The sequence below is a fragment of the Vulpes lagopus genome, chromosome 7, assembly GCF_018345385.1.
Source record: "Vulpes lagopus strain Blue_001 chromosome 7, ASM1834538v1, whole genome shotgun sequence".
NCBI classification, from domain to species: Eukaryota; Metazoa; Chordata; class Mammalia; order Carnivora; family Canidae; genus Vulpes; species Vulpes lagopus.
The window spans coordinates 4286886-4311189 of NC_054830.1; the positions used below are offsets into that span (position 1 = coordinate 4286886).

The window sequence follows — 24304 nt, forward strand, 5'->3', positions numbered from 1 at the left end:
GGGCTGACCTTGAACCCCTGCTCCTTGGCCGGGTGCACGTGGTCACCCTACTCCGTTCTTCCCCCACCACGGAAGGCATATCCCAAGGAGTGAAAGCAAGTGAACCCACGTGGGGGGGGGGGGACCAGAGGCCCTTCCGATTCATTTTTTAATTTGCAAACTGTTTTTACTAATGGCCGATGATTTCGGACACCCTGGCCCCTCGGGGGAGAACACATTCACAGCTGCGGAGACATTACCCTCAAACTTAGCCCCTTGGTACAACAAACAGGAGTTCCTGGTCTCTGTGGGTCAGGAGTTTGGGAGCTGCTCCTGCGGCTGCACGGTCCTGGCTGGGAGGCCCTCACCGGCTCGCCCCCAAGCTGTGGGCCGGGGCGGCCTCATCCGAAAGCTCAACCAGGGCTGGAGGAGCCACTTAGAGGCGGGCTTCCTCCAAGGCTGCAAGCAAGAGGCCTCAGGTCCTTGGGGCTTTTTTTTTTTTTTTTTAAGATTTTATTTATTTATTCATTCATGAAACGCACACACACACAGAGGCAGAGACACGGACAGAGGGAGAAGCAGGCTTCCTGCGGGGAGCCCAAGGCGGACTCGATCCCGGGACCCTGGGATCATGCCTAGAGCCAAAGGCAGGCGCTCACCCGCTGAGCCACCCAGGCGTCCGCCCTCCTGGCTTTCAGCAGGAGGCTTTGCTTCTTGGCTACACCAACCCATCCATAGGGCCACTTAGGGGTCCCATGCCATGGCTGACGGCTCCCCCCCATATAGGAGACCCCAGGGAAGCCACACTCTCCTTTAGGACTAGGATGGCCAGATTCAGCAAATAAAATACAGGACACCCAGGGAATTTGAATTGCAAACAACCCTTTTTTTTCCTTAAGCATAAGTATATCCCTTGCAATAGCTGGGATATACTTACACTAATACAAAGATTTGTCATCGGAATATAACCAGGCATCTTATGTTTGATCTGACAACCCAATTATGACCTAACCTCAGAAGTGGCACTTTATTATTTCTGCCACATCCGACGGGTCAGGCCGTCCAGCCCTGCTATTGCCGCCACCGATGCACTGATTTATACCTTAGTTCAGCCCCTCCCCCATTTCCCAGGAGACTTAGCATGTTGAATAAAAAAGGACAAAACAGGGGACCTGGATGCGTCAGGGCCCTTTTGGTGTGCTGGCTCTCTCTCCTGCCCTCGGTCTTCTTAACCTGGGGCTCACCTCTCCGCCGACGACGCCGGGGTGACCATTTTCAAAGATAAAGCCAGACACCACTCAGAGCGATGGGGACCACACTCTGATTTTATCCACAACCGCTCCTGCAGTGAGAAGGGCCCAGAGTGACCCAACCTCCCCTTCGGTTTGGGTCGAGGGGTCAGGGCGGCCTCGAGGGGTCTGCGGGGGTAGGGGCGGCGGTGGGGGCCTGGGCGGCCTGGGAAGTGGCAGTTACGCAGAGCGGGAGGGCGGGAGCTGCACTAACCGAGCCCATCGGGGCCTGTAGGCTGGAGCTTCTCCGTGTTTGTGGCAGGAGGTGGAGGCCAGAGCACGCTGCCCTCCGTGGGGGGAGGGGGGCCCAGGCCTCCCAAAAGCACAGGAGGAGAGAGCCAGTTACCTCCCTGGATGTTTCCTTCGAGAGAGGAGCCGGTGCCGGGTGGTAGGTGCCGGGTGGTGGGTTTGCATCTCAAGGGCCAGAGAAAGGACTCATCCGCAAGCCTGCTAAAGTAGCTAGTAATGGGGTGGTTGAAGGGGCGGCTGGGAAAGTCCCCGGCAGCTTGGAGCTTTCCCAGGCAGGGGTGTCAGGGGGCCCCAGCCACCCGGGGAGGCGGCCGGAGCGTGCCGAAATGCTGACGTGTTCCCAAGTGTCTCCGTGGGAATGGATGAAAGGCTTTTCGCTCAGAGCCTGCAGTTCTCAAGACCCGGGCCGAGGGCTAGCGAGAGCAGGCCCAGGGTTTGGTCAGGGAGACCGCCCGCGTCGCCGTCCTTAGAGCGCCTTGGCTTTGGGGGGACGGGAGCGACTTTCAGCAGAGACCGGATGGAGAGCCAGGCACAAGGCACGGCGTCTCCTCAACCCCCAAACCCAGGGAGGCAAGGGCAGAGGGTGGACGGGCATGGAGGCTGAAGAGAGGACAGGGGACTCGGCCAGAGCCCTGGGCCGCCTGGGTGGCGGTATGTGGAGTGGCCAGCCCACGGCTCCGCGATGCTCTTCTGGGGAGCCCACTCGACGCGGGTCGGGTGGACACTGCGACGCCTGCTGGTGGTGCCCATCGCTGGGGTTAGAGCAGGGAGCCGGCCGGCAGGAAGCCCTGCCACTCGGGCGTCGGGCTTGCCATCAGAGCAGCCCTGGATGCTTCCAGAATAAGACAGCGGGGAGCCTCTCGATTTTCCATTCTTCGTTGGGCACTTTGCTCGTTGCGGGAGCGTCTGACCGTGAACGAGGGGCTGGGCATGGGCTCTCACGGAGTGGGTCTCAGTTCCTGGCTGTTGCTGACAGAGCATCACAGGCCAGGGGCTTTAAAAAAGAAAATTAAATTAAAAAACGCACAGAAAAAAAAAAAAAACATTAAATAAAAATAAAAAACCTAAAAAAATAAAAAGCGCACAGAGCTTTAGTCTCAGTTCTGGAGGCTGCGAGATCAAGGTGTCCCTTGACTCGGCCGTGGGCGGCAGGGCCTCTTCCTGGCTCGTTGCGGCCGGCCGGCTTGTCTCCGTGTCTGCACGCCGGGGAGGGACAGCAAGCCCCCTCTGGCGCCGCCTCCTAAAGGACATCAGTCCCACCACGAAGTTCCCTCTCTTGGGACCTCACCCAAACCCAACCATCTCCAGATACCAACCCATTGGGGCTCAGGGATTTTTTTTGGGGGGGGAGGTGACCCAGTTCAGTGCATGCAGGCTGCGTCCTGGGTGTGGGCCAGGCTGGCACTGAGGCCCTGCCCTGAGCCTCCAGACAGCCCGAGGAGAAAGCAGGCAAGGCCCCGGGGCGGGGTCCAGGTGCCTGGCTGGGAATCTCCAGCTGTGAGAGGTGAAGCTCCAGCCCGCTCCCCCCCAACCCCCCCCAACCCCCCTGGGGGGGGGGTCAAGGAAACACGCCGGGGGAGGAGGCAGGTAGATGCCTCATCCTTGCCTGGGTTGTACGGTTTCCTCTCCTGCCCAGGTACCTTCCACGGCAACCAGCTGCACCGAAAGGTGTCTTGAGTTTATCTGCCTCTTGCCTTGTCCCCTCTGCTCACCTGTGGGCTCCCTGCCAGCTTGGCTCCAGGTCAGGGCGGGCAGAGCCTTCCCTCAGCCTAGGGGAGCACACCCCCTTTCCCTTCTGCATCTGCCCCCTGCTGCAGATCTGCAGGGTTCTGGAAGGCCTAGGATCTGAGCAGTCGGGTGCCTGGTGGAGGAGGAGCACGGAGCGGGGGCGCCCCTATGCCAGGGGGCATCTCTACCCGGAGTGTCTGTGACACCCCTTCCCTGTCACTGTCCCCAGCTGTGGGAAGTCCCTCCCCAGCACCCACACCAAGATGCAGAGCGAAGACGAGGAGGGCATTGGGGACATCCACATCTGGGGCCGGAACATCTTCATGGGGTATCTCAACGACGAGGAGAACACCCAGGAGAAGATTGATGTCCACGGCTGGCTGCACACGGGGGACCTGGGGTTTTTGGACACCGACGAATTCCTCTACATCATGGGCAACGCCAGAGGTGAGCCAGACAGGGCTGCCAGGTGCTGCCTCCGACCAGGCCCCACAGGGCTGCTGTGGACAGCGGTGCAGGTTGCACACAGCACAATGACGGGGGGTGGACTAAAGTCCCGCTTGGAGGAGGGCCGGGGAGGGGGGGGGACGCCCTTGGTGCGCCTGAGCTCTGCTTCTGTGGTTTTGGAACACCAAGGGGTGGTCCGGGCTCCAGGAGAGCGGACGTGATATGGCTTTTCAGGACCGCAGCCCCGCTCCCTTTCCCCAACGCAGACATCATCACCCTCAGTTCGGGGGAGAGGATCAACCCGAACCCCATCGAGGCGCGGGTGAAGAGGCACATTCCCATCGTGCGCTACGTCGTGGTGGTGGGTCAGGACGCGCCCTACCTGTGCGCCCTGCTCACGCTGAAGGTACCTCACGGCTGGCCTGGAGCCTTGTGGCCGCCCGGGGGCCTGCCGGCCGGGTTCAGGACAGGAAGCCAAGCCCGGGGACGGGACGGGCCGGGTCCCTGGGGGAGAGGCTCCTGGCCTGTCTCTAGAGAAATGCAGCTGGACCGGAGCCCGGCCCTCCCAGCCCCTCGGACGCAGGGACGTGTAGGGCGACTGTCCCCAGGCTGGGCCTGTTTTCTCATTTGCGCCATTGGGGGCGGGGGGGGGGGGGATGAGGGGTGGGGGGATGGGGACCTGGCCCTTCTGCGGGGGAGGGTCGAGAAGACAGTGACCCAGGAGGGCGAGCCCCAGCCTGGGGAGCTGGGCTTGGGAGTGGGCGCGGGGACAGTCTGCCAGCTGCCAGCCCCATTGCCCCCCAATGTCAGTGCCAAGTCAACACGGACACAGGGGAGCCCCGGAACGCGCTGACCAGTGAGGCGGTGGCTTTCTGCCGGCACCTCAGGAGCCAGTCCACCAGGCTGTCGGACATCATTTACGACGGAGACCCAGTGGTGCTGGAGTTCATCAGTCAGGGGATCGACGCCGCCAACGCGGAGGTCAGCTCAGACAGCGCCAAGATCGTCAAGTGGACCATCCTCCAGACGGACTTCTCCATGGTTGGAGGGGAGCTGGGTGAGCTGGGGCGGCGGGGGGGCAGCCGGCACCCAAGTCCCTGGCCAGCTCATTAAGGGCTGGGATCCCAGCACCCCTGAGGAATGCGGCAGGTCCTAGCGCAGGAAGGAGAGTGTCAGGGCGCTCTGGGAGGGGCCTATTGTACCTCCTCCTTGGGCCCCCCCATCCAAGCCGCCCTCTGTTCTGGCACTGGGTGCCCCCCGTACCCTTAGGATGGATCAGACCCACTAACATCTCATCCTGTGGTGAGGGGGGCCCCTGCGGGGGAGTGGGGACAAGAGGAGGCCCCACCTTGGACCTGATTCTCTTACAGGGGCCACCACCAAATTGAAGAGGGCCGTGGTGGCCAAGATCTACCAAACTGAAATTGAGAGATTTTACGAGGAGGACGAGGAGTCCTAGCAGCCAGGAGAGGCCCCGGGCTTCCTGCTTGGTCACGGGGCTTTGATCCCCCTCCCTCCATCCCCCTATCAGGGATGATTGGGGATGATCGGGATGATCAGAGGATGGAGGAGCTGATTGTAGAGGGAGGGAAGCTGCTCTGAGCGCCAAGTGCCCATCGGGTGGTTTTAACTAAGATGCCCCCCCTCTATGGGGCAGTGTTTTAGATTTAAAGGTAAAAGGGTAATAAATAAGGGTAATAAAATGTGGTTTTGCTAAAGCAGTGGTTCTTACCCAGTGACCCTGCACCCCCCAGGACACATGTGGTGATGTCTGGGGGCAGTTTTGGTTGTCCCCACCAAGGCAGGCAGGTGCTACTGGCAGCTGGTGGGGGGACCCCACAGGGAGCCAGCAGCACTTCCCACACCATGAAAAACTGCCCGGCCACAAAATGTCAATGGTGCCGAGATGGGTGAGGGGTTTCTCTCTGCAGGCTCTGGGAAAGTAAAAAACGGGGCTCATGATGCTCATAGGCTTCTTCAGTTTGAAAACTATAGACACGCTAACGGCGCAGGCACGTCCCCCCCCCAGCTGTTTGCGGGCACGCGGAGACGACGGCTGGGGGTTCTCTGGGAACCCACCTAAACGCCAGCTAAGGCACTTTTTTTTTTTTTTTTTAATTAAAATGAAACCAAAAATGTTAACGGGAAACTTCAGAACGAGATAAAGGGAATGTTCTAGAACTCGAGCTGATGAGGTTATGTGGGAAAGCAAACACACACATGCATCTGGGGACATTCTAAAAAGGGGACGATAATTAACAAAGGGGGGGACTGGTTCTACCGGATAATACAGAAATTACAAAGCAGCAGTAATTGAAAGCTCAGCGATGGGGCATCAGTAATAGATGCACAGAGGAGAGGAGCCGGCACAGAAAAAAAACAACAACAAACCCACATGTGTGCAGGAGTTGAGTGGCCTTTCACGTAAGTGGGGGAAGCACAGGTTCGCCCGTGACCGTGACCGTAACTGCGGACGGAGCCCCTCGGGTGGCTGGGCCCTGCCTCTCCGTAGGGTGGCCTCCAGACAGAGCAAACCGGAAGGTGAGAAGAAGGGAGAGAAAGACAAACTGCTGGAAGCAGCCGGGAGAGAACTTGTGAAACGCAGGTGGTCCTCGGCAAGGAATAAGCCCCCGCCGGGGGGCAACGGCCTGATAGAGACACAAGGCTTCCGCGTGGTGAGGGACGCTGTGCTCAAGGGCCTGATAGAGACACAAGGCTTCCGCGTGGTGAGGGACACTGTGCACAGCACACCGAGGGCCACGTCCATGCTCCATGAGGAGCCCCAGAAAGGTGGGGGGAGGCCAGAGCAGGGCTGGAGGGGTGAGGCGAGCTGGACATCCCCACCCTCCAGGGCTCGCGAAGGGCTGGGTCCTTGGCCCCAGGTGGGCCTTCCCCACATGGTGGGGCTCCGGCAGCCCTGGGCACCCCTCTGGACCCTCCCTCCCTCGCTCCCTGCCGCGGGGGCTCAGATCAGACTCTGCCCCGCAGGACTTGCACAATCTTCCCCTGGTAGGAGAGATGGGGCAGGGGAGTAGAGGTTTTGCCCAAGCCGAGAAGAAAGGCTCCGGGGACGCCGGTGGGGCCAGCTGTCCCGTTCTGCCACTCGGGAGTCCACAGCAAAGCCCTCGGCAGACCAACCAGCTCTCAGCAAAGGAGCACTTCCACGGGTTTCCACCTATCTTGCCCTCTATCACCCCCCCCCCCCCCCCCCCGTTCCCCCATCTTGTGAAGTCAGGCTCCTTTTTCAACTCCAACCTTGCGGCCTGCTTCCAAGGAAACAACACACCATCAAAAAGAGGACCCGAGACCAAACTGTCCACCAGGTTCCTCTCGGGGTTCTAGGCCTGCCGTCCCTGTTCCTCCAGGATGCCAACCTTGCTCACGTGCCCCCGTCCCCGACTCCTGCTGCCCAGACCTGACGCCCGCCCTTCCCCCCCTTTCCTGGTGGTTCAGGGATGAGCCAGGCGGACGCATGAGGGAGACTCCACACGTAGGTCTGCTTTCCCATCTGACTTTATTTCACTTTTTTTTTTCTATAAAACTCCTCCATAATTTCACAATTTAACAAAAAGTTTAAAATCCAGGACAGAAACAATCCTGTAACTTATTACAAACACGATTCTCCTTTATTCCTTTTATCCAGGAGTTGGTCTCGGGCCGATGAGTGTCCTAGTTCCTAGTGAGACACATTCTTTGTAAAAACCCTTATGGGTAAAAAAGGTATTCGATACCTTTTGCTTTCAGGTGTCGGTTTACGTTTTGTTCAGGAGATAGCAAAACACAGGGATTTGCACTGGGGGCAGGGGGCTTAACACTAAACACGCGGCAATCACAAAGTGCCGGCCCCTTCCTATGGAAGTGTCCCCAGAGCCCTCGGAGGCCCAGCTGCCGGGCAGCTGGGGGGCGGGGCGGGGGAGCAGCTGGGAATGCTGCGGTCAGGGCCCTGGTTGCCTGGTGCGTCCATCAGGTGATCGCGGGGCCAGCACTGGGCCCAGAGCAGCCCTGGGGGACAGCGCTGGGGCCTTCTGGCCAGAGGAGGTAACTGAGAAATGGGTTGGTGCTTCCGAAGGCCCCAGAAACAGCAGGGGGGGCCAGACGCTGCTGCTCCTGAGGGCAGGCCAAGGCCTGGCCTTCCTCCAGCTGCTCCCTGGGCACAGCCCGGCTCCAGAGCAGAGCGCTGCCCAAGTCGCCGTGTGGAGCTCAGGAGGGCCTGAGGCCCTTCCCAGGAGATGCTCCCGAGGGGGAAGGACCAGCTCAGGCTCCTGGCCATGGCCCCCAGCAGCCCTCTGTGCACGGAGGGCTGGGCAGCTGCTGCCTTCCGTGTAGCCCATGTCAGGCCAGTTCCTTCTGTCCAATGTCTTAGAGTTTCCAGAGAAGAAAGATGCCCCACTTTGGAGTATTGTTGGCCTGCCTGGGGAAGGGGACGGTGACAGCACGGAGCCTGCCACACAGGCCTGCCCTCTTCCTAATACCTCAAGGCAGTGGGGTCAGGAGAGAATCGGAGCAGATGGCGAGGAGTCATGGAGGTTTCCTCTGAAAAGTTCTCGGGCCTTCCCAGCGAGTTCTGGGGATTTCACCAGGGAGGCTGAAGTTTGGGAAAGTCTTGGAGGCAGGATTCCCCAGGGAGTGTTTAGGGTCTGCCTGACAGACGGAATTGGAATCGGAGACACACACGACAGTTGGGAACCACAGGGAAGGGGAGCTTGGCACTCCCCGCATGGGAACTCATGAACTGGGGGGAGGAGAGGCCCTCTGACAGTGGGCTGGGGGGAGAGGGTGAGCCCACCTCCGGGCCTGTCCTTTCCCCACATCTCCTTCAGGGCAAAGGTTGGTGGGGGGGCAGGGGGAGCCTTGAGTCGAGATCTGGGGAAAAGAGGCTGAGCAAACAGGGTCCCAGCCCCGAGGAGCCCCACCCAAGGTGGGCTCACGCCATGAGGACATCCTGGCTGAGAAGGAGGAGGAACCAGTTTGGCCCTTGGAGAGTCTCAGGCATGCGAGGAGTTGGGTCTCTGGACTGGCGTGACTCGCAGGGGTGGGAGGGCCGAGCCTAAACCAGAGACAGGTGTGCCCAGAAAGGCCTGCCACTGGCTGGGCCCTGGCACAAGGGGCTGGCTCTGAGTCCTGACGCTCCTCAAAAAAACTCCACAAACTATCCCGTCTTATTTGGCAAAAGCTCATTTTTTCAAAGTTCGAAGACTCCAACAACAGAGGGGAGGAAGAGGATCCTATGGAAGGAGAAAGAGGACGAGCCGTGGGGGGCGACACACGTCATGGCCTGTGGCTGGTGAAGGCCAGGAGGTCTGCTCCTGGAGGTGGCCCCCAGTCTGACCAGGCGCCAAGTGCGTGGCAGCCCCTGGGTGCCTGAGGACCTGCTGCCCCATCGTAGTGTTCACTGGCCCTGGGCAGGGCCCTCCGCGCCCCGGGACGACGAGAGCATCCTGGGAACCACAGAGGGACGATTCCTCCACTCGCCTGGAGAGGGCCGGTGGTGCTCCAGCTCGGCCTCCAGCCCAAGGACAAGACCAGTGGAAACATCTTAACCTAAAAGTCCCGCCTTACTCACCCCCCACCCCCCACGTGCACTGCTGCCACGGAAACGCACACCCAGAAACCGCTCTGGTACCTACAGTGCATACACAAGTACACTAGAGAGAACTATACAGACAGAGTCCCAGCACAGTGAGAGCCCGCCGAGGCGCTGCGGCCCTCTGCGCTCCTGGGGCACAGTGGGGGAGGGGGGTGTGAACCGTTTGGGAAGGCTGGAGGCAGTGCCCTGGCTGCTCAGAGAGGCCGGGGCAGTGAAACCAAGCCTCATGCCCCGCCGTGGAGCAAGGCCCCCACTGCCGGCCACATTTCCTCCCCTTCTGAAGTGAGGCCTGGTGCTGCCTTCAACACCAGCTGCTTTCCAAGGGGGGCTCAGGTGACGGCCCCTGAGTACTGGGGAGCAGTGGCGCTGGCCTGCCCCCCCTCAGCCTCAGGGCTCCCGGTGAGGTGGTGGGGAGGGCGGGCTGGGAGCCGACGAGGAAAGTGCAGCTGGCCGTGTGGGCCGAGGACAGGGCGGTCACTAAGGCAGTGCTGCGGGTGGGTAAGTCGAGAGAGAAGAAGGAAGGCGGGGCCCGGACGCGGCCTCCTGGGGCCCCAGCAGCGGAGAGGGCCCGGCACCCGGCCCAGGGTCATGTGGCCACGGCCTCCAGGTAGCTCTGCAGCTTACGCACGGTGGTCTCGTCCAGAGAGAAGAGATCAAAGTCGAAGGTGGTGTTGGTGACGTTGAAGTGGCCGGTCTCCTCGATCAGGTTGACGATCTAGAAGGTGGTGGCAGGGTGGCTTCAGGAGCAGGGCGAAGGTCTAGGGCCGCCCTCTCCCACCATCGGGGAGGGGAGGGGAGGGGAGGGGAGGGGAGGGGAGGGGAGGGGAGGGGAGGGGAAGGGGAAGGGGAGGGGCCGAGGAGGGAGGGGGAGGGGAGGAATTCCTGGCTTGGCAGCCAGGGGTCCAGCAGCGGCAGAACAACACCCCCCCTCAGCCAGGCCCCCTCAGGGGTGGAGGGCAGGGTGGGGGGGCACAGAGGGGCGGGGCGGGGCCAGTACCTGTTGCAGCACGTTGCGCTCCCGCAGCGCCATCAGCCTCCGGTGCAGTTCCACCAGCTCGTCGGTGTAGGCCTGGGGGCGAGGCTGCGCTCAGCGCTCAGCGCTCAGCGCAGGCCTCCGCCCCGCCCCGCCCCGTCCCCGGCCCGTCCCCGCCCGTGGGGCCCACCCGTCCTTGGCTCAGGGCCCTGGGAAACAGGAAGGCAGTCCAGCTGGGGGGGGGCGCGGGGGGGGGCAGGGTTCCCTCCCACCACCTGCCCAGTCCAAGCCCGCCACCTTGTCGTAGGTGCCCCTCTTGAGGATCTTCTCAGGTTTGCTGCAGGACTCGGGGCTCCTCCGGCCTGATGCCTGCAGGGCAAACCCGGGTCTGCTCGGTGCTCTCCCCAGAGTCCCCTCCCCCGTGCCCCCTGCCCGCAGGAGGCTCTCCCACCCCTCCAGGGCCATTTGCCCTAAGCCCTGGACTGCCTGTTCTCCCTCCTCTGATGATGACTCCAAAGGCGGCCCATCCTGGGGAGCAGAGACCTCTCTGGGGCCTGGGGAGCGGGGGGCAAGCCTCCCTCTGCCCCCACCATCAGCCTCAAACTTTGGAGAACTACAGCCCAGGATCAGAGCAAGGCCCATCCCTCAGCCCTGCCTCCAGGACATGAGGGCAAAGGCCTGACCACCCAAGAGATCTCCTCCTCCTCCTCCTCCTCCCCACCCAGGGGCCACCTGTGCAGCCCCCAGCTTACCTTGCTGTTGGGTGGGGGTGGTTTCTTGGAGGGAGGGGGCTCTCGGCTGGGCAGGCAGGAGTCAGCGCTGTTGTCACTCTCACTGTCACTGAAGCTCAACCTGAACACAGAACACAGCACCCTGTCAGGCCTCCACCACCTGCTGCTCCAGGGACCTGCGGTCTTGGCTCCTGCCCTGTGGGAGGCCACATGTTCTGCGCTTCCCTGGACCTCAGGAGACCAACCTCACCCAGTTATAGGCAGCTACTGCCAACCGAAGGCAGCTCTGCTTTCAAGGCACAGAGCCCCAAGGGCAGCTCGCTGACACCCGGAGAGGCTCAGGGGGGACCCCTAGGGCAGGGCTCCTGGGTCAGAACACAACCCACTGGCACTACCTCAGCTCTGCTGCCGGTGACCTCGTAGGTGGAGCTGCCTGTGGAATTTGCCCAGAGCCAACCGTAGCTCCCACCTGACCTGACGCACTCTGGATGGACAGCAGGCTTCCAGGAGGCACACTGGGCACCCTGTCCCCGGGAACAAGCGTCCACACTCTCTCAGAAGCAGAAGAAAGGGCATGATGGCTCAGAATCCCTGGCACACATGAACCTATAGCCACGTCTCTCTCCCTACGTCTGCACAGAACATTCCAGCCTGCTGCCTTCAGCATTCTCCAGAGAGTCTCGAAGCACAGTAAGCAGGTGTGGAGGGAGCTCATCCGTGGGCCAGCCACACACAACACCCTTGGGAAGTCTCTGTCCAGGGCCCCCAGACCCTGAGGACACTGTAGGCTTGACCTAGTGAGGAGCCCCCACAGCCGTGGCTTCCCGACTCATCTACCATGCCATATCCGCCTCCTGCTTTCTCCCACCGGAAACAGGCCTCCCCACGGAACACAGTGCCAGAAGCACTGCGGCACACGTGGCAGCCAGGACCTCAGCCCTGGGGGCTCTGGTCTCACTCCCCCGAGGTCAGGGCTGCCCTGTCCTCAGGGGGGTTTCTCCCTCGAGCAGTATCAGTCCCCAGGGCCTGCTGTCTTCGGGGCAGAGGCTGCTCTCCGCAGCTCCCGCAGCTCCCGCAGCTGCAGGTCATGGGGCTGGGGGGGGGGGCAGGGGGAGACCAGGCAGGGGGGCAGTCTCTGCGTTGCCCGGGTAGCACTATAGCATCATCCAGGCCCACACATGGCCCCGGTGCCCACACACCCTTCTCTTTCCCCGTCTCTGTGGGCCCACCGGGCAGCAGATCCCCAGAAACAGGATGAGGTGGGGTTCTCTCAGCTTATCCCAAGCAGCCAGTGTGGCCCCCACCCTGGCGCCCCCACCTCCCACATCTACCCCTGGAAAGGACACTGAAGACGCTCATGCACATCTGGTCCCTGTGCTACTCTGGAAGCCACTCAGGGTGGGACCCACGTGCGTTAGTGCCCTCAGCCCCCCGCTCCCAGGACCCATCACAACCCACACTGAACACTGCCAGCATCACACTGGGCAGGGCAGGAAACACAGCAGTCACCTCTGCCCCGGGACAGTCCCGATCCCCGCTGGCCCACGCCCCAGCTTCCCCTACCTAGAGGGTGGGTGCTGGCAAATGCAAAAGCCTGTTTAAAGACTCCCTCAGCGGCAGCTCTCAGGACGCGGATCTAACCACCATGGCTAATGCAGCCCCGACGCCCAGCCTATTTTAAAGGGGAGCTGCTAAGATCCCCAGATCTTGGCCTCGTAGGAAGGAGGAGCTGTATTAAGACGGGACCACTGACTCCCAGGTCAGCCCTGTCTGCAGACCTGGAGTGAGGCCGACATTTGCTCTGGGCTGGAGACTAAGGCTCGGGGCAGGGGGTGGGGGGCTCCCAGGCTCTGGGGGTGCCCAAAGGAGGAGCCTCAGCTCGCCCTGCTGAGGTCAGAACAGACGTCACCTTCCCCAAGCCGGTGGGCAGCCACTGCAGCTCCCCATGCTGGGGTGTCTGCAGGGCCCTATGCCACACTTATGGGTGAGGGGGAAGAGGAAGCAGTCCCCTGGCCCAGAAGCAGAGGCACAAGCACTCCTCCCCCCATATATCCTTGACCAAGACTGGCCCTCGGGCTGCCACGCATGTCTCACTCCCTTCTCAGATGGCAATTGCACTTCTTTCCCTGAACACCCTGGGCCCTTCCTGCCAGCCAGCCACCTGAAGAGCCTCAGCTTCATGAAACTGAGAGAGCATGCAGCCCCCAGGTGCGCCTTGGGTGTCCCAAGGACACTCCCACCCTGGCCTTGCTGCCTCGAAGCCCCACAACCGCAGCACAGGCAGGCAAGAGCCACCCTAGTTCACCCCCACGCCCGCCCACCTCTCTCCCCACCGGCCCAGGCACCTGGAATCCCTCCCAGCATTCGTCTTGCCAGAGGCCTCCTCGCCTGATGAAGAGTCGTCCTCATCGGATTCCTCAGACTGCAGGTCCTCCACCATGGAGCGCAGGGGTCCTGGGGAGGACAGTGACAGAGGGAGGGAAGGGGAGAGAAGCCAGATCAGGGCTCTGCCTGGACCCTACCGGTTTCCCTGCACGCCCAGGGCTACACGGAGCTTCCTGAAACCATGGCCCCCCAAACACACCCATGCAAACCTGCCTCAGAGGTCCCTCTGGCCAGGGTAAAGACTGCCACCCACCTCCTAAGGGGGCCGCTGGCTCCCCAGCCCCCTACCTTCCTGGCCCTGCTCGCAGGCCTCTGGCACCTGGCCCTGCTCGCGGGTCTCTGGCCCCTGGACCTGCTCCAGGGCCTCTGGCCCCTGGCCTGTAACAGGACTGCAGGGCCCCTCCATTGCCCAGGCCGATGGGGCAGCCCTCGTCTGCTCTGGGTGCAGGGAGCACAGCCTCTGCCTAGAGCCACGGCAAGCCAGCTCTGGCCAGGGAGGGCGAGGCAGCCAGCCCTGGGGGCTACAGAACCCTCCTGGGCAGACTGCACCCCTGTTCCGGGCTGCCCAGCCCCTTAGCAACCCCCTCCGCTGCTCTGGGCCAACCGTCCTCTCCTCTCTCCAGAGGCTCACAGTTCCAGTCCCCTACAGACGGCATCTTGGTTTATATTCCTGTTACCAAGGCAACAGAGGGACACAAAGCCCTCAATTACCTTGGTCACATGATCCTGCTTGGGCAGGTTCCCCCTCCCTTCCCCGTAGATAAGAACCCTTGGAGAGAGTGTGGGCTTTGAGCATCCCATCCCCCATTCCCCTCAGCGACTGCTGTCTGAATTCCAGGCCAGACCCTCCCCCACCCCCCATCCCCCCCACCCCCGCACATGCTCCAGTCCCCAGCTCTCCCAACCCTTGATTCTAGGCTGTGGGGGCAGGAGAATCTTGGCCCAAGCCACCAGAAGAAATGCTTCCGGTTTGAGGGTGGGCCCCTAGCTGCCCTTTCACACCAGCAGTCGGCAGGCAGGGGCCCCCTGAGGCCCACACAGCACCTAAGGAAGGCCCTCCCTGCTCTGAGGTGGCCAAGTGGCCTTTATGGCTTCTCCCCATGAGATATGCAGGGAAAAGACAGAAATGCAGACTGCTGGGCTCTGAGCCTGAGTGTCAGCCAAACATGCAGCAAGAGCAGAGCATTCCTGCCCCATCCCAGGAGAGATCTGGTGGGGTGGTGGTCGGTGGGGATGGGGGTGAAGATAGAGTGTGGCTGGGTGAGGAAGGGGATGGGGGTGGGAGTGAGGATGGGGTGAAGACTACGGGAGGGGTGAGGTGAGGATGGGGTGACGGGCAGGCAGAGGAAATGAAGCCTCTATCTGCTGGGGGGGGGGGGGGGCGGTGCTGGCAAGGAGGGTATTGGACCAGGCCTGGGCTTCTCTCCAGAGGCCCCACACACACAGCCAAACCTGAGGGCCCAGGAGACTGATACCAAAAAAACAAAAGACCACCAGAAAGAGCAGCACTTCTCATACCCGGCTGGAGATCAGCTGACCTGCTTCTGTTTCGCTAATACAGACTCCCTGAGCTTCCACAGACCTATGGACATGGGTCTCTGTCCAGGGCCAGGCTGCCCCACCCTTCCTGTCATCTATGACCTGCTGTCCCCAGCCCCTAGTAAGGCATCCAAGAACGGTTAGAGCAGGGGCAGCAGCATTCGGACTTGGAGTGTGCTGACGCCCGGGCAGGGAGTAAGCCCCCCTGCAAGTCAACCCCATGAAGACAGTCGTGAAGCTCTTTGATTGGAGCCCAGATCAGAACACTCCCCAGGAGCTGTGACTCTGTCCCCCCCATCCCCCCACCCCACCCCTACCCCCCGCTTTGCACCACGCACCTTGACTGTGGTTCTGGGAAGGCTCGAAGTCCGAATCCGAACTGGAGTCGGAGCTGGAGCTGGAGTTGGATGGGCTCGACTGGGCAGACTTCAGCCCGGGGCAATGCGGATGGGCAGGGCAGGGGAGAGAAAACAAGAATACTCTTTCAGTCCGGAGAAAAGGAGCAGACACTAAATGCCCTCTGGCCGCAGGAACACCTGGCCGGTCTCTGCCCAGATCCCGATTTAAAGGGTCACTGGAGCGCCAGATGCCAGCACCCCTGGCCTAAAGCTCATACAAACTCTGGGTGCATGGGCTGCCTGGCCTCCAGCTCCCCCTGGGTCCCAGGACACCAGCCAGCCTGCACAACGTCACGAAGGACTTTTCTTTTTCCACTGAGAGACTTGAATTTCCTAGCAGTTCCAGGACAAGCTGCATACCACACGTTCAATCTGTCCATACGCCTGGACAGGAGGACAGGAAACTAGTCAAGCTCTTGATGCAGGGCAGGGGGCAGCACCTCTGTGGCTGCCCATCTGTTGGTGGGTCCTGCCCTCCTCTGGTGACAGCACGTGCTGGCTGATGTGGGCAGCGGTGCTGCAGGGTACAGCTGAAGGGCCTAGACAGGAAGGGTGGGTGCAGAGACCCAGGTGCTCACAGCCCATCCCAAGGCCAAGGGAGGACCGAAAGCTGTCTCCCTGCCATGTGCTATCATCCACCAGGTGCCTGAGGTCATGATGAGCATGTGTGCACATGACAAGCAGGTGAGGACAGGGCAGACTGGAGCCTGCCCATGGTGTGCACAGCCAGTCACGCCCACCCCCTTTCTCTTCCTGCAGCCAGCCGCCCCAACTCAGCCACCAGGGGGCAGTAAAACCCAAACGGGGACACCAGACGCTAGGACAGGGGAGGGCAGTGGTTAAGCTACCTGGGGCTCCACATCCTGTGGGGAACACGTGCACAAGGCAGGGACCTCTGGCAGAACAGAGGCAGAGTCTGCTCCTGGACCCTTGGTTTCTGCCAATAAGCTCCTCCAAAGGAGCAGTGCAGGAAGCCATGGGCCAGAGGCACAGGTTCCAAAGGGCAGAGGAGCAGAGTCTGCAGCTCAGGCGGGCTGCCTTGGCCCAGGGTGTGCTCCACGCACAGGGGACCCAGAAAGCTCATCCTCAGGATGGCCTGTCCAGTTCCCTCTGAAGCTTCAACACCGGGGACCCCCCTCACTGCCCCCATCAAAAGGAGGGAGGGGACCAGGAGACAGAGGCACCCTGCAGCGTCTGCTCAGGCCTGGCAGGTGCCGCACAAGAGAAGACCCTGGGAAGAGCCCCTGACCCCTCTGGGGCACAGGATAGCCCCTCTAGATGGTCTGTGGACCAAGGGCAGCGCCCGGCCTGCAGAAGGGGCCCCAGGGAGGCACACATCCTTCCTCACTCCATAGACCCACAGAGTGATCCAGGCTGCTGGCAAACAGACTTTTGGCCCAACGAGTTAAAGAAGTTTCTTCTCTATGGTTTACCATATCCTGCTGGAACCCAATGCAGGCCTTCCCAATGTACGTACCCCTGCTAATGCCCCCTATTCACCCACCGTCACGCTGGCAAATGATGTTCCCCAGAGAGCCCTCCCTGAGAAACCGGGCCTGAACTGTCATCAAACACCAACCACTGAAGAGGTGCCACACAGGCCAGTGTGACCCCCAATCCCCAACAATGGGCCTGGAGCCACATGGCCCCTCTGGCATGCAGACCCCAGAGTTCTTATGCTGGCCCAGGGGTGCTGGGTTCTGACCCTGGCTTTTTCAGTAGCCCCTCTGGGTTTAAGCCTCAGTTTCCCTAACAATAAAAGAGCATCTTGGCTGGCCTGGCCTCTGCTAAATGTGTGTGTGTGTCTGTACCAGAAGCTAGCACACCAAGGTCGAGGCCAACTGTGCCACTGACCTCTGGGGGCACAGAATTCAGACAGAACTGGGCTGGGGCATGGGTGGCAGGGGCCGTGAGGCAGACACAAAGTAGCAGGCCCAAGCACTAGACCAGGGGTGGCAGCAGTGCCTAGCAGGGAGACTCAGGTCAGCAGACTCTGGACATGGGGAGGCCTCAAGAGGCTGGCTTGGGCCCTGTATCAGAAGAGGCAAACACTGGCGTTGTTCCTGCCAAGCAGTGAGATGTGCTTCTCTGGAGGACCTGTCCCTCTTACTTCCACACCAATCCAAAAGGCAGCAGAAGGGAACCCAGAAATGGTTCCGGCCAAAAGAGCCTAGAGGAGATGTGGGTCAGAAAGTGCACAGGAGGTCACTGTGGGTGCTGCCTAAGTGTCCCAGTGCTCAGGCCACATGGAGTGTCCAGAAGGAGGGCAGAGGGCCACCTGGGCCATGACTAGATGGGAGCCACTGGCACAGAAACCCCACAGGCCAGAGACAACAGGAAAGCCACTGGAGCTGCTGGTGAGTTTGGCACAGGGACTGACAGGGAGCAGCCCAGCCACCTCTGAGGTCTCAGGGGACAGGCGACTTGACTCGGGGCCCACATGCAGTCAGAGCTCTCTGGTGGCAGTGCCTCAGGTGGCCTCCAGGGCTGATGGCCAGGGAAGCCGGTGTCTGGAAAGCTATCCGCCACCTCCACCACTGACATCTGTGCCTCACTGATGGCCCCAGGGTAGGCAACTGTTAGCGAGTCACTGTCTGGCATCCTGTTGGTGGTTTGGGTCTTAAATATGCATGGACCTCTTGTGGCTAAGCCTTACTGTTCAGAAGTCTCTCAGGACGCAGGCAGTGCTTCTAGAGTCAGGAGAAACCCCCAGGCTTCCTCGAGCAACTCCAGCCTCAGGACGCGGTGCTCAAGGTCACAGACACTGGCCATCCAGCCAGCCCACACTGAGCAACAGGCCCATGTGGAAGGAGTGTCTGAGCCTCCCGGGTGCTCACGATGATGGCCACACCAGGAAGGCCACGTGGACACCCAGAACAGGGCACACGTGCAGCTCAGGCAGGGAACCAGGGCAGAGACGTCCACCTCTTCCCAAGGCAGGTCCACCAGTCCTGGGCATAGAAAGGCCTTGCCTGAAAGCACCTGAGGTGAGAAAGAGGGCAGGAGCAGACGGAGGAGATGGAGGCCAGAACAAGTGGTGTCAGCACTGGAAGAACCTCCAGCCGCCCAGCAGGCTCCTGATACAGCCCCGGACTTCTAGGAGGCTTCCACAGATCAGGACAATCTCAGGGTCCTCCAAAGTCAGCGCAGACAGTGTCTCTGGCCGTGAAAAGGGCTGGCTGGGCACATGGCATCACCAGCCCCATGTGTCTCCCAAAGCCATTGGGGCATGCTGTCACCCCTAGCTGGCACCGTTGCCTCCAACTGTCTGCCCACGGAAGCCACGCACTCAAGACATTGGCGCTGCTGACGAACCACTTGTGGCTTCGTCTGAGGGAGCCACTTGCCAAGTTCCAGCGGAGCTCTGAGCAGCAACACCGCAGGCAAGGCTTCCGCCTCCAAAAGTGAACAAAGGTTTGGAAACACAAAAAGGCACTGTGGGCTGGGACTGGTGACACAGGTCGGGGGTCACTCAGCCACCCGTCCGGCCAAGCACCTGTTCTCTGACCCCTGGATGCCAAACGGCACCCTGAGATGGGGCTGCTACCTGAAGCCACAGGGAGGTCTGGCTCCCCGGGCAGCAGTCTGGCTACTGGCTGCTCTGTGGCTCAAGCCATCTCTAACAGCGACCCTCAGAACTGCCTGGAACCTCGGCTGCAGCAGGAGCCCTGCACCTCTCATGGTGACAGGATCCAGCTCCCAGGAGGGGTGGGGAGGCTCAGTGGCCTGCTGTAGCTCTCAGAGGAACGGGATGAAGATGCTATGGGATGCCCCGCTAGCAGAGGGAGTGAGTCCCCTGATGGACGGATCCTATGGTGGCCAGGGAAGGGGCAACGGTGACCCACGATCAGCCACCGAGACCCTGTCCTGTGTAGGGGGCTGTCCAAGGAAGAGGGCACTGACCCAAGTATCAATCTAGCACATTCTACCAAAACCATCCTTCCCTAAGCACCATCTCCAAAGTTTCCTGACACAAAGGGAAACTGAGGCTTAGTGAGGTATGGAGGTTCACCCAGAGCTACAAAGAACACTGAGGGCCCTGATCCCAGCCTCCTCGTCTAACCTTCGGGCCGACGAGGCTTCGAGCAGCTCAGAGGCAGGAGAGAGAGAACGAGGGGAAGGTGGGGGGAAGGAGCCACCTCACCTCAGTCTTGAAGGAGGCTTCGTCCTCTGAGTTGGACTCCTCCACTTCCGGGGGCTTTTTGATCTCCCTGGGCTCATTCTCAGCCTTGACTTTCTCCCCTTTGGCGCTGCCCTTGTCCTTGGCTGGCTTTTTGTCCGAGAAGGAGGAAGACGAGGTGCGGGGCGAGGTGCTGGGGGCACTCCTGGACCCCTTGGAGCTGCTCTTCTTCTGCTTTTTGGCGCTGGGCTTGGGTGAGTCGGCGGCGGCTGGCCGCTTGCTGGAAGACTTGGGCGGGGGTGGGGGCGGGGGCCCTCCCTTGGGGGACACGCTCTCCAGTTTGGTCTCCTTCAGGGCCATCTTGGGCTCCTTAAACGCGGCCTTGGCTGGTGGGGCCTTCTCTTCCTTGGGCGGCCGGCCTTCACCCAGCTTCCGTGTGGTGTCCTTGGTGCTCCTGGCCTGCTCGCGCTCTGGCTCCTTGGCTGGGGCCTTGCCCTCGGAGTCCTTCCGCGGCCGCTCCCGGTGCTCCTTGGCCGTCTTGTGGGTCTTGCAGGCCTTGCTGGTCTCCCTGCTGGCGTCCTGAAATGCCAGGGCAGGAGGGGGAGAAACACGGTCACATGGCATCTCGGGGTCGCCCTGCTCCGCCTCCCCCAACCCCTACAAAGTATAATCCACCTGATTCAGACTCAGCTAGAGAAAATCTTCCATAAAGCGAAAAAGTAAGGCAGCAGGTGAGAGTTTTAAATGGAGCTGTCCCTTTAAACTACTAGGAAGTGTCAGCAGGTCCCGGGCGACTGCAGGCTAAGATTCCCCTCTGAATTGAACTGACATTCCCTGAGGGATTCAAGAAGAGTACACGGTGAGTCAGATATGAGACAGGCAAGCCACATCTACCCACTCCCACTCCAACACCTTGCAGCTTCCCGGTGGCCCAGGGGAATGGAGGCTGCGTGTGGTGTTGGGGGGGGCCGGGGGGACTACCAGCAGGCCGGCCCCCCGTCTGTCCCACACAGAGCCTGCGTGCCTCTTGCCCGGTCACCCCCACCCCAGCCCCAGTGCACGCCCAGCACAGCTGTTCTTTGATCCCCACGGTCAGCATTTCTTGAGCACCTGCTGGGTTCCCAGGCACTGTGCAGAACAGCTCCTAGAACTGTCGGAATCAAAGCTACCTGGGCAGTGTTTCTAAAACACATGATTCTTGGGTCTCCACCTTGAAGTTCAGAGGGTTGACAGTGGCACCCAGACTTTGGCGTTGATCAGCCAGGTCATGGAGCTCCCTCTGGGGACAGAGGTAGAGATGGGCTGTGACCCAGGCTGCTGCAAAGGCTGGGTTGGGAACTCCAACTCTGCGTGCCTGTGCTTCTTCCCAACGAGGGCGGGACCACCTACCTCACTGAGCAAATGGTGCAGGGACTGGCAGGCTGGAAGCGCTCAACCAAGAGGGGGCTGCAGCCACTGCCACCCACTCCTAAGCAGCTGGTGCACCCTGCAGGCAGGAGCCCCGTCTGACACCTTGTTTGGGCTTCCTTCCTATGGACACCCCATCATCACCCTGTACATCCAGGCATGACAGGTGCCTGCTGTGGTCAGCTGCTGAGGGCTCTGTCCCTACTCAGTTGGCCAGGTGCACAGCTGGGCCCAGAGGCTCTCCAGACCAAAGCACACCAGGACACCAACAGAGCCAGACCAGATGGTGATCCGCACCACATAGGCAGGGGCTCCCGAGGCAGCCATGCTTCACCAGTTCACCCCAAGGGCCAAAGGGGCAGGCTGTAGGAGGGTGGAGAAGCCAGGAAAACCCCCAGCAGCCAGGCCCCTGCTGCTCTTACAGCCCAAACACAGAACCCTCCCAGCAAAGAGCCACAGGGACAGACGGCGCAGCCTTGACCACCTCTGATCCACTCAGGTCGCCGTCCTCTTGTAAATCCATAACCTATATCAATGCCAAATGTTCGGGCGCAGCTCACATGGCCCTGGGTTGCTGCCGCTTCCGTGGAGAAGCATCACTTGGGTGCCCAGGCCCCAGCTCTTACATTGCTGGAGCAGGGGTGGGGGAATGCTCACGCCATGAGCCCCCAGCAGCCCATCTAATGGGGCAGTCCCCTTGGGGCGAGTTTGCAGAATTAGAGCTCCATTCCCCAGCAAGCTGCTCTCCCAAGAAGCAAACTCCACGTACAATTCAGCCTCTTCTTGCATCGCCCATGTGCCCACTTGGGCTGCAGGAACTGGTCCAAGCTCCAAGAGGCAGGGCAAAGCACACCCAAGAGGCATGCTGGCCAAGGCCTTGGATGTGGTTCCCACTGCGCCATCCACTCCCCACCCGAACCCACCCCACCCTACCCCTGAGCCCTGGGGTCAAGCCAGCCTCCGCTGTTGCCCAGGGCCTGCAAAACTAGCAGCAGCCTTCGGAGCAGTGGCTCTTCACTTGGGGGTCTGCGCAGAGACCGCAGATCGCCGGCTCTCTGAATTCACAAGCTAACTTGAGCATAATGTAGATATTCCCAGGGGTAAGAACTCCTTGTAGTCCTATTCTCAAGCTGTTAATGACCTGAAAATAGCTAAAAACTGAGTTTTAGAGAAAGATCAACCAGGCCAAGAAGCCACCATCAGAGAGAGAATCAGGATGTCCCTGAAGCTACTTGTGGACAGTCCAGGGGAGCTGCCAGGCAGGGGCCAAAAGGAACAACCATTATGGGAGTGTGAGCCTCCAGGGGGTCCCGCCCCTCTCCCAAGAGGCTCCAATCCCTGCCTGCCCTGGTACCCACTAAGGACAGAACCATCAGGGAATATCCACCCAGGGCCTCGACAGCCAGACTCCCTAGCAGCCCCCAGGCCAGAGGGCTAGGCCCTGCAAGGACCCACCCCTTCTCTCCCAGCCCCCTCTGCCTGGAGCATGTGGCCTGGCCAATCAGACCTTTTGGCTCCAGGCTGCAGAGCGCCAATCTAGGAGAAAATAGCCGTTCCCAAAGGAAGGTCCTCAGCTGAAGGAAGAGGATGGTGCACAGGTTGCGCCGTCCAAGGAAAGCAGAATGAGACTGATGGCTCAGAAGCAGAAAAGTTTCTTGGAGAGGTATCAGCAGAGAAGAACCTGCCTTTCACTGCCTGAGAAACCCATGCAGGCACCTCCTCAGTCACTGCCTGGGTGGCTAGAGAGAAAGAGCCTGGGGCAGGGAAGGCGACAGAGAACCATGCCCACCCAACCCTCCCAAACCTGGCAGATATGCCCTTCTGGCTTGGGGGCTCCTGGGGATCTCAAAGACATTGGTGAGAGATGCCACAAGCAGCCTCGGCAGATGCAGCCCTATTGGCCACTGGGGTGTCTTTACCCAGGAGGGCATTTCCTCGTGGGGTCTGGGTGGCTTGCAAGTGACACGTACAGAAGAAATGTCAATTCCTACTCTTCCTATTCTGTAGAGTCCCAGAAAACTCTGGATGGCTGAGAGAGAAGGCACCAAGATCTCCAGCAAGAATTTTTCTTCCTTTTAACTTCCATATGGTTCAGGGAAGGACAGACCCAAGAGACTGGCATGGAGGAGACCCCCAGAGCTACACTCCGTACCTGGACTCTAACCACACGGGTCTGGAGAGCTCAAGTCAGACAAATCTGGGGATGTCAGAGACCCACTGGCCTTGCAGAAAATGCCAGAAAGACCCTGCCTGGGCGATGTGGCTTCTCCTCCAGTGCTGCTGCTGAGTAAAAAGCTGTTAAGACAGCCTGAGAGCTCAACCTGTCCCACCTGGGGTGGCCCAAGCCCACAACACCCAACAGGTGAGTGAAGCAAGAAAAACACAAAGATGAGAAGTGGATAAACTTGTGGGATCAGTGACTGGTGTATAAGCAGCTGCCTGGAGAGCCAGATGAGCTTGGCTCCGGGACACAGAGCCGTGTAGGCGGCTACAAGGGAACAGAACGCACACTCTCGAGTTTATATGTACACCAGGACACTATCTGAAAGGCTCCAGTGACCACTCCTTAACAGTTCAGAGAGAGGTCTCAGGAAGGCAGAGTGCTACCTGCCCAACAGGACTGAGACAAGATGACAAAAACGTTTCTTCTTGGGGGAAATGAGCCTTCTCACCACATCATCCCACTTGGCCCTTCCCCCCAATAAGCCTTCTATGCTGAGAGCTGTTCCCAAAGAAAAGAGGCCAAACCTGGAACAGCCCAGAGAGGAGGCACCCAGCCCTGGCAGATGGGGCATCCTGGCCATGCTCAGGAGGCCTGGGAGTTGGGCAGTCGTGGCTGTGGTGGAAACACTGTCCACGGCCCCCAACCATGTGAGACTCTCAGGGTCCTGTCTGAAGGGACCTAAGGCCCACTGACGTAATGGGAGCGGCGAGGATGGGGCAGGCTCTCTGGCCTTAAGAGGAAGAGGGAGAAGAGCCTGCAATCTCTTGGTTGCTTGTGCAATCCAGCAGGGGCCAACCCTCCTAACTGGCAGGGATCTGCCAGGTGGAGTGAAGAGCTCTAAGAGGAAGATGCCAAGGGAGCGAGTCTGGGAACGGAAGGTCCAGCTCTGTAGAGGGGTTGCCCTGAGCCCAGGACCCACCACTGGGCCCCAGTGCTCCCATGGGACTGGGCCTTCCGCCTCACTAACCTTGGAGCCGTGGGATGGTTTGGTCTTCTTGGGGTCAGAGAAGGCAGAGAGTGGAATTGTGGGTAACATGGGGTAGTCGGGGCTGGGCCTGGACACCGTTTCTGCTCCTTCGGGCATTACCATCACCTAGTGATAAAGAAGAGACAGGTGTTATCAGTGAGCAAGGAGGCAGGCTGGATTTCTGACCGGCAAGAGGAAGTCTGCCTGCAGGAGCTTGGCCAGAGGCTGGGGGAGGGGCAAGGGAGGACGTGAGCACCGTTTTTCCAGAAGAATCAAAGCAT

At 60.5% G+C, this 24304-nt stretch overlaps 1 protein-coding gene across 2 annotated transcripts in view; it reads right to left on the reverse strand.

The window, feature by feature from the left end:
* Positions 1–7189: 7189 nt before the first annotated feature.
* MLLT1 (MLLT1 super elongation complex subunit) overlaps positions 7190–24304 on the reverse strand; it is a 67369-nt gene continuing 50254 nt past the window's right edge. Inside the window, exons 5-12 of one of the 2 annotated variants that reach the window (XM_041762066.1) lie at positions 24024–24149; positions 19450–20004; positions 15246–15333; positions 13329–13437; positions 11005–11104; positions 10550–10621; positions 10277–10348; positions 7190–9994 (exon numbers count right to left, since the gene is read on the reverse strand). In XM_041762066.1, coding sequence (XP_041618000.1) covers positions 9866–9994; positions 10277–10348; positions 10550–10621; positions 11005–11104; positions 13329–13437; positions 15246–15333; positions 19450–20004; positions 24024–24149 — 1251 coding nt within the window. In that variant the 3' untranslated portion in view covers positions 7190–9865. The remainder of the gene's footprint in view (positions 9995–10276; positions 10349–10549; positions 10622–11004; positions 11105–13328; positions 13438–15245; positions 15334–19449; positions 20005–24023; positions 24150–24304) is intronic. The other variant, XM_041762067.1, reaches the window with a different exon arrangement.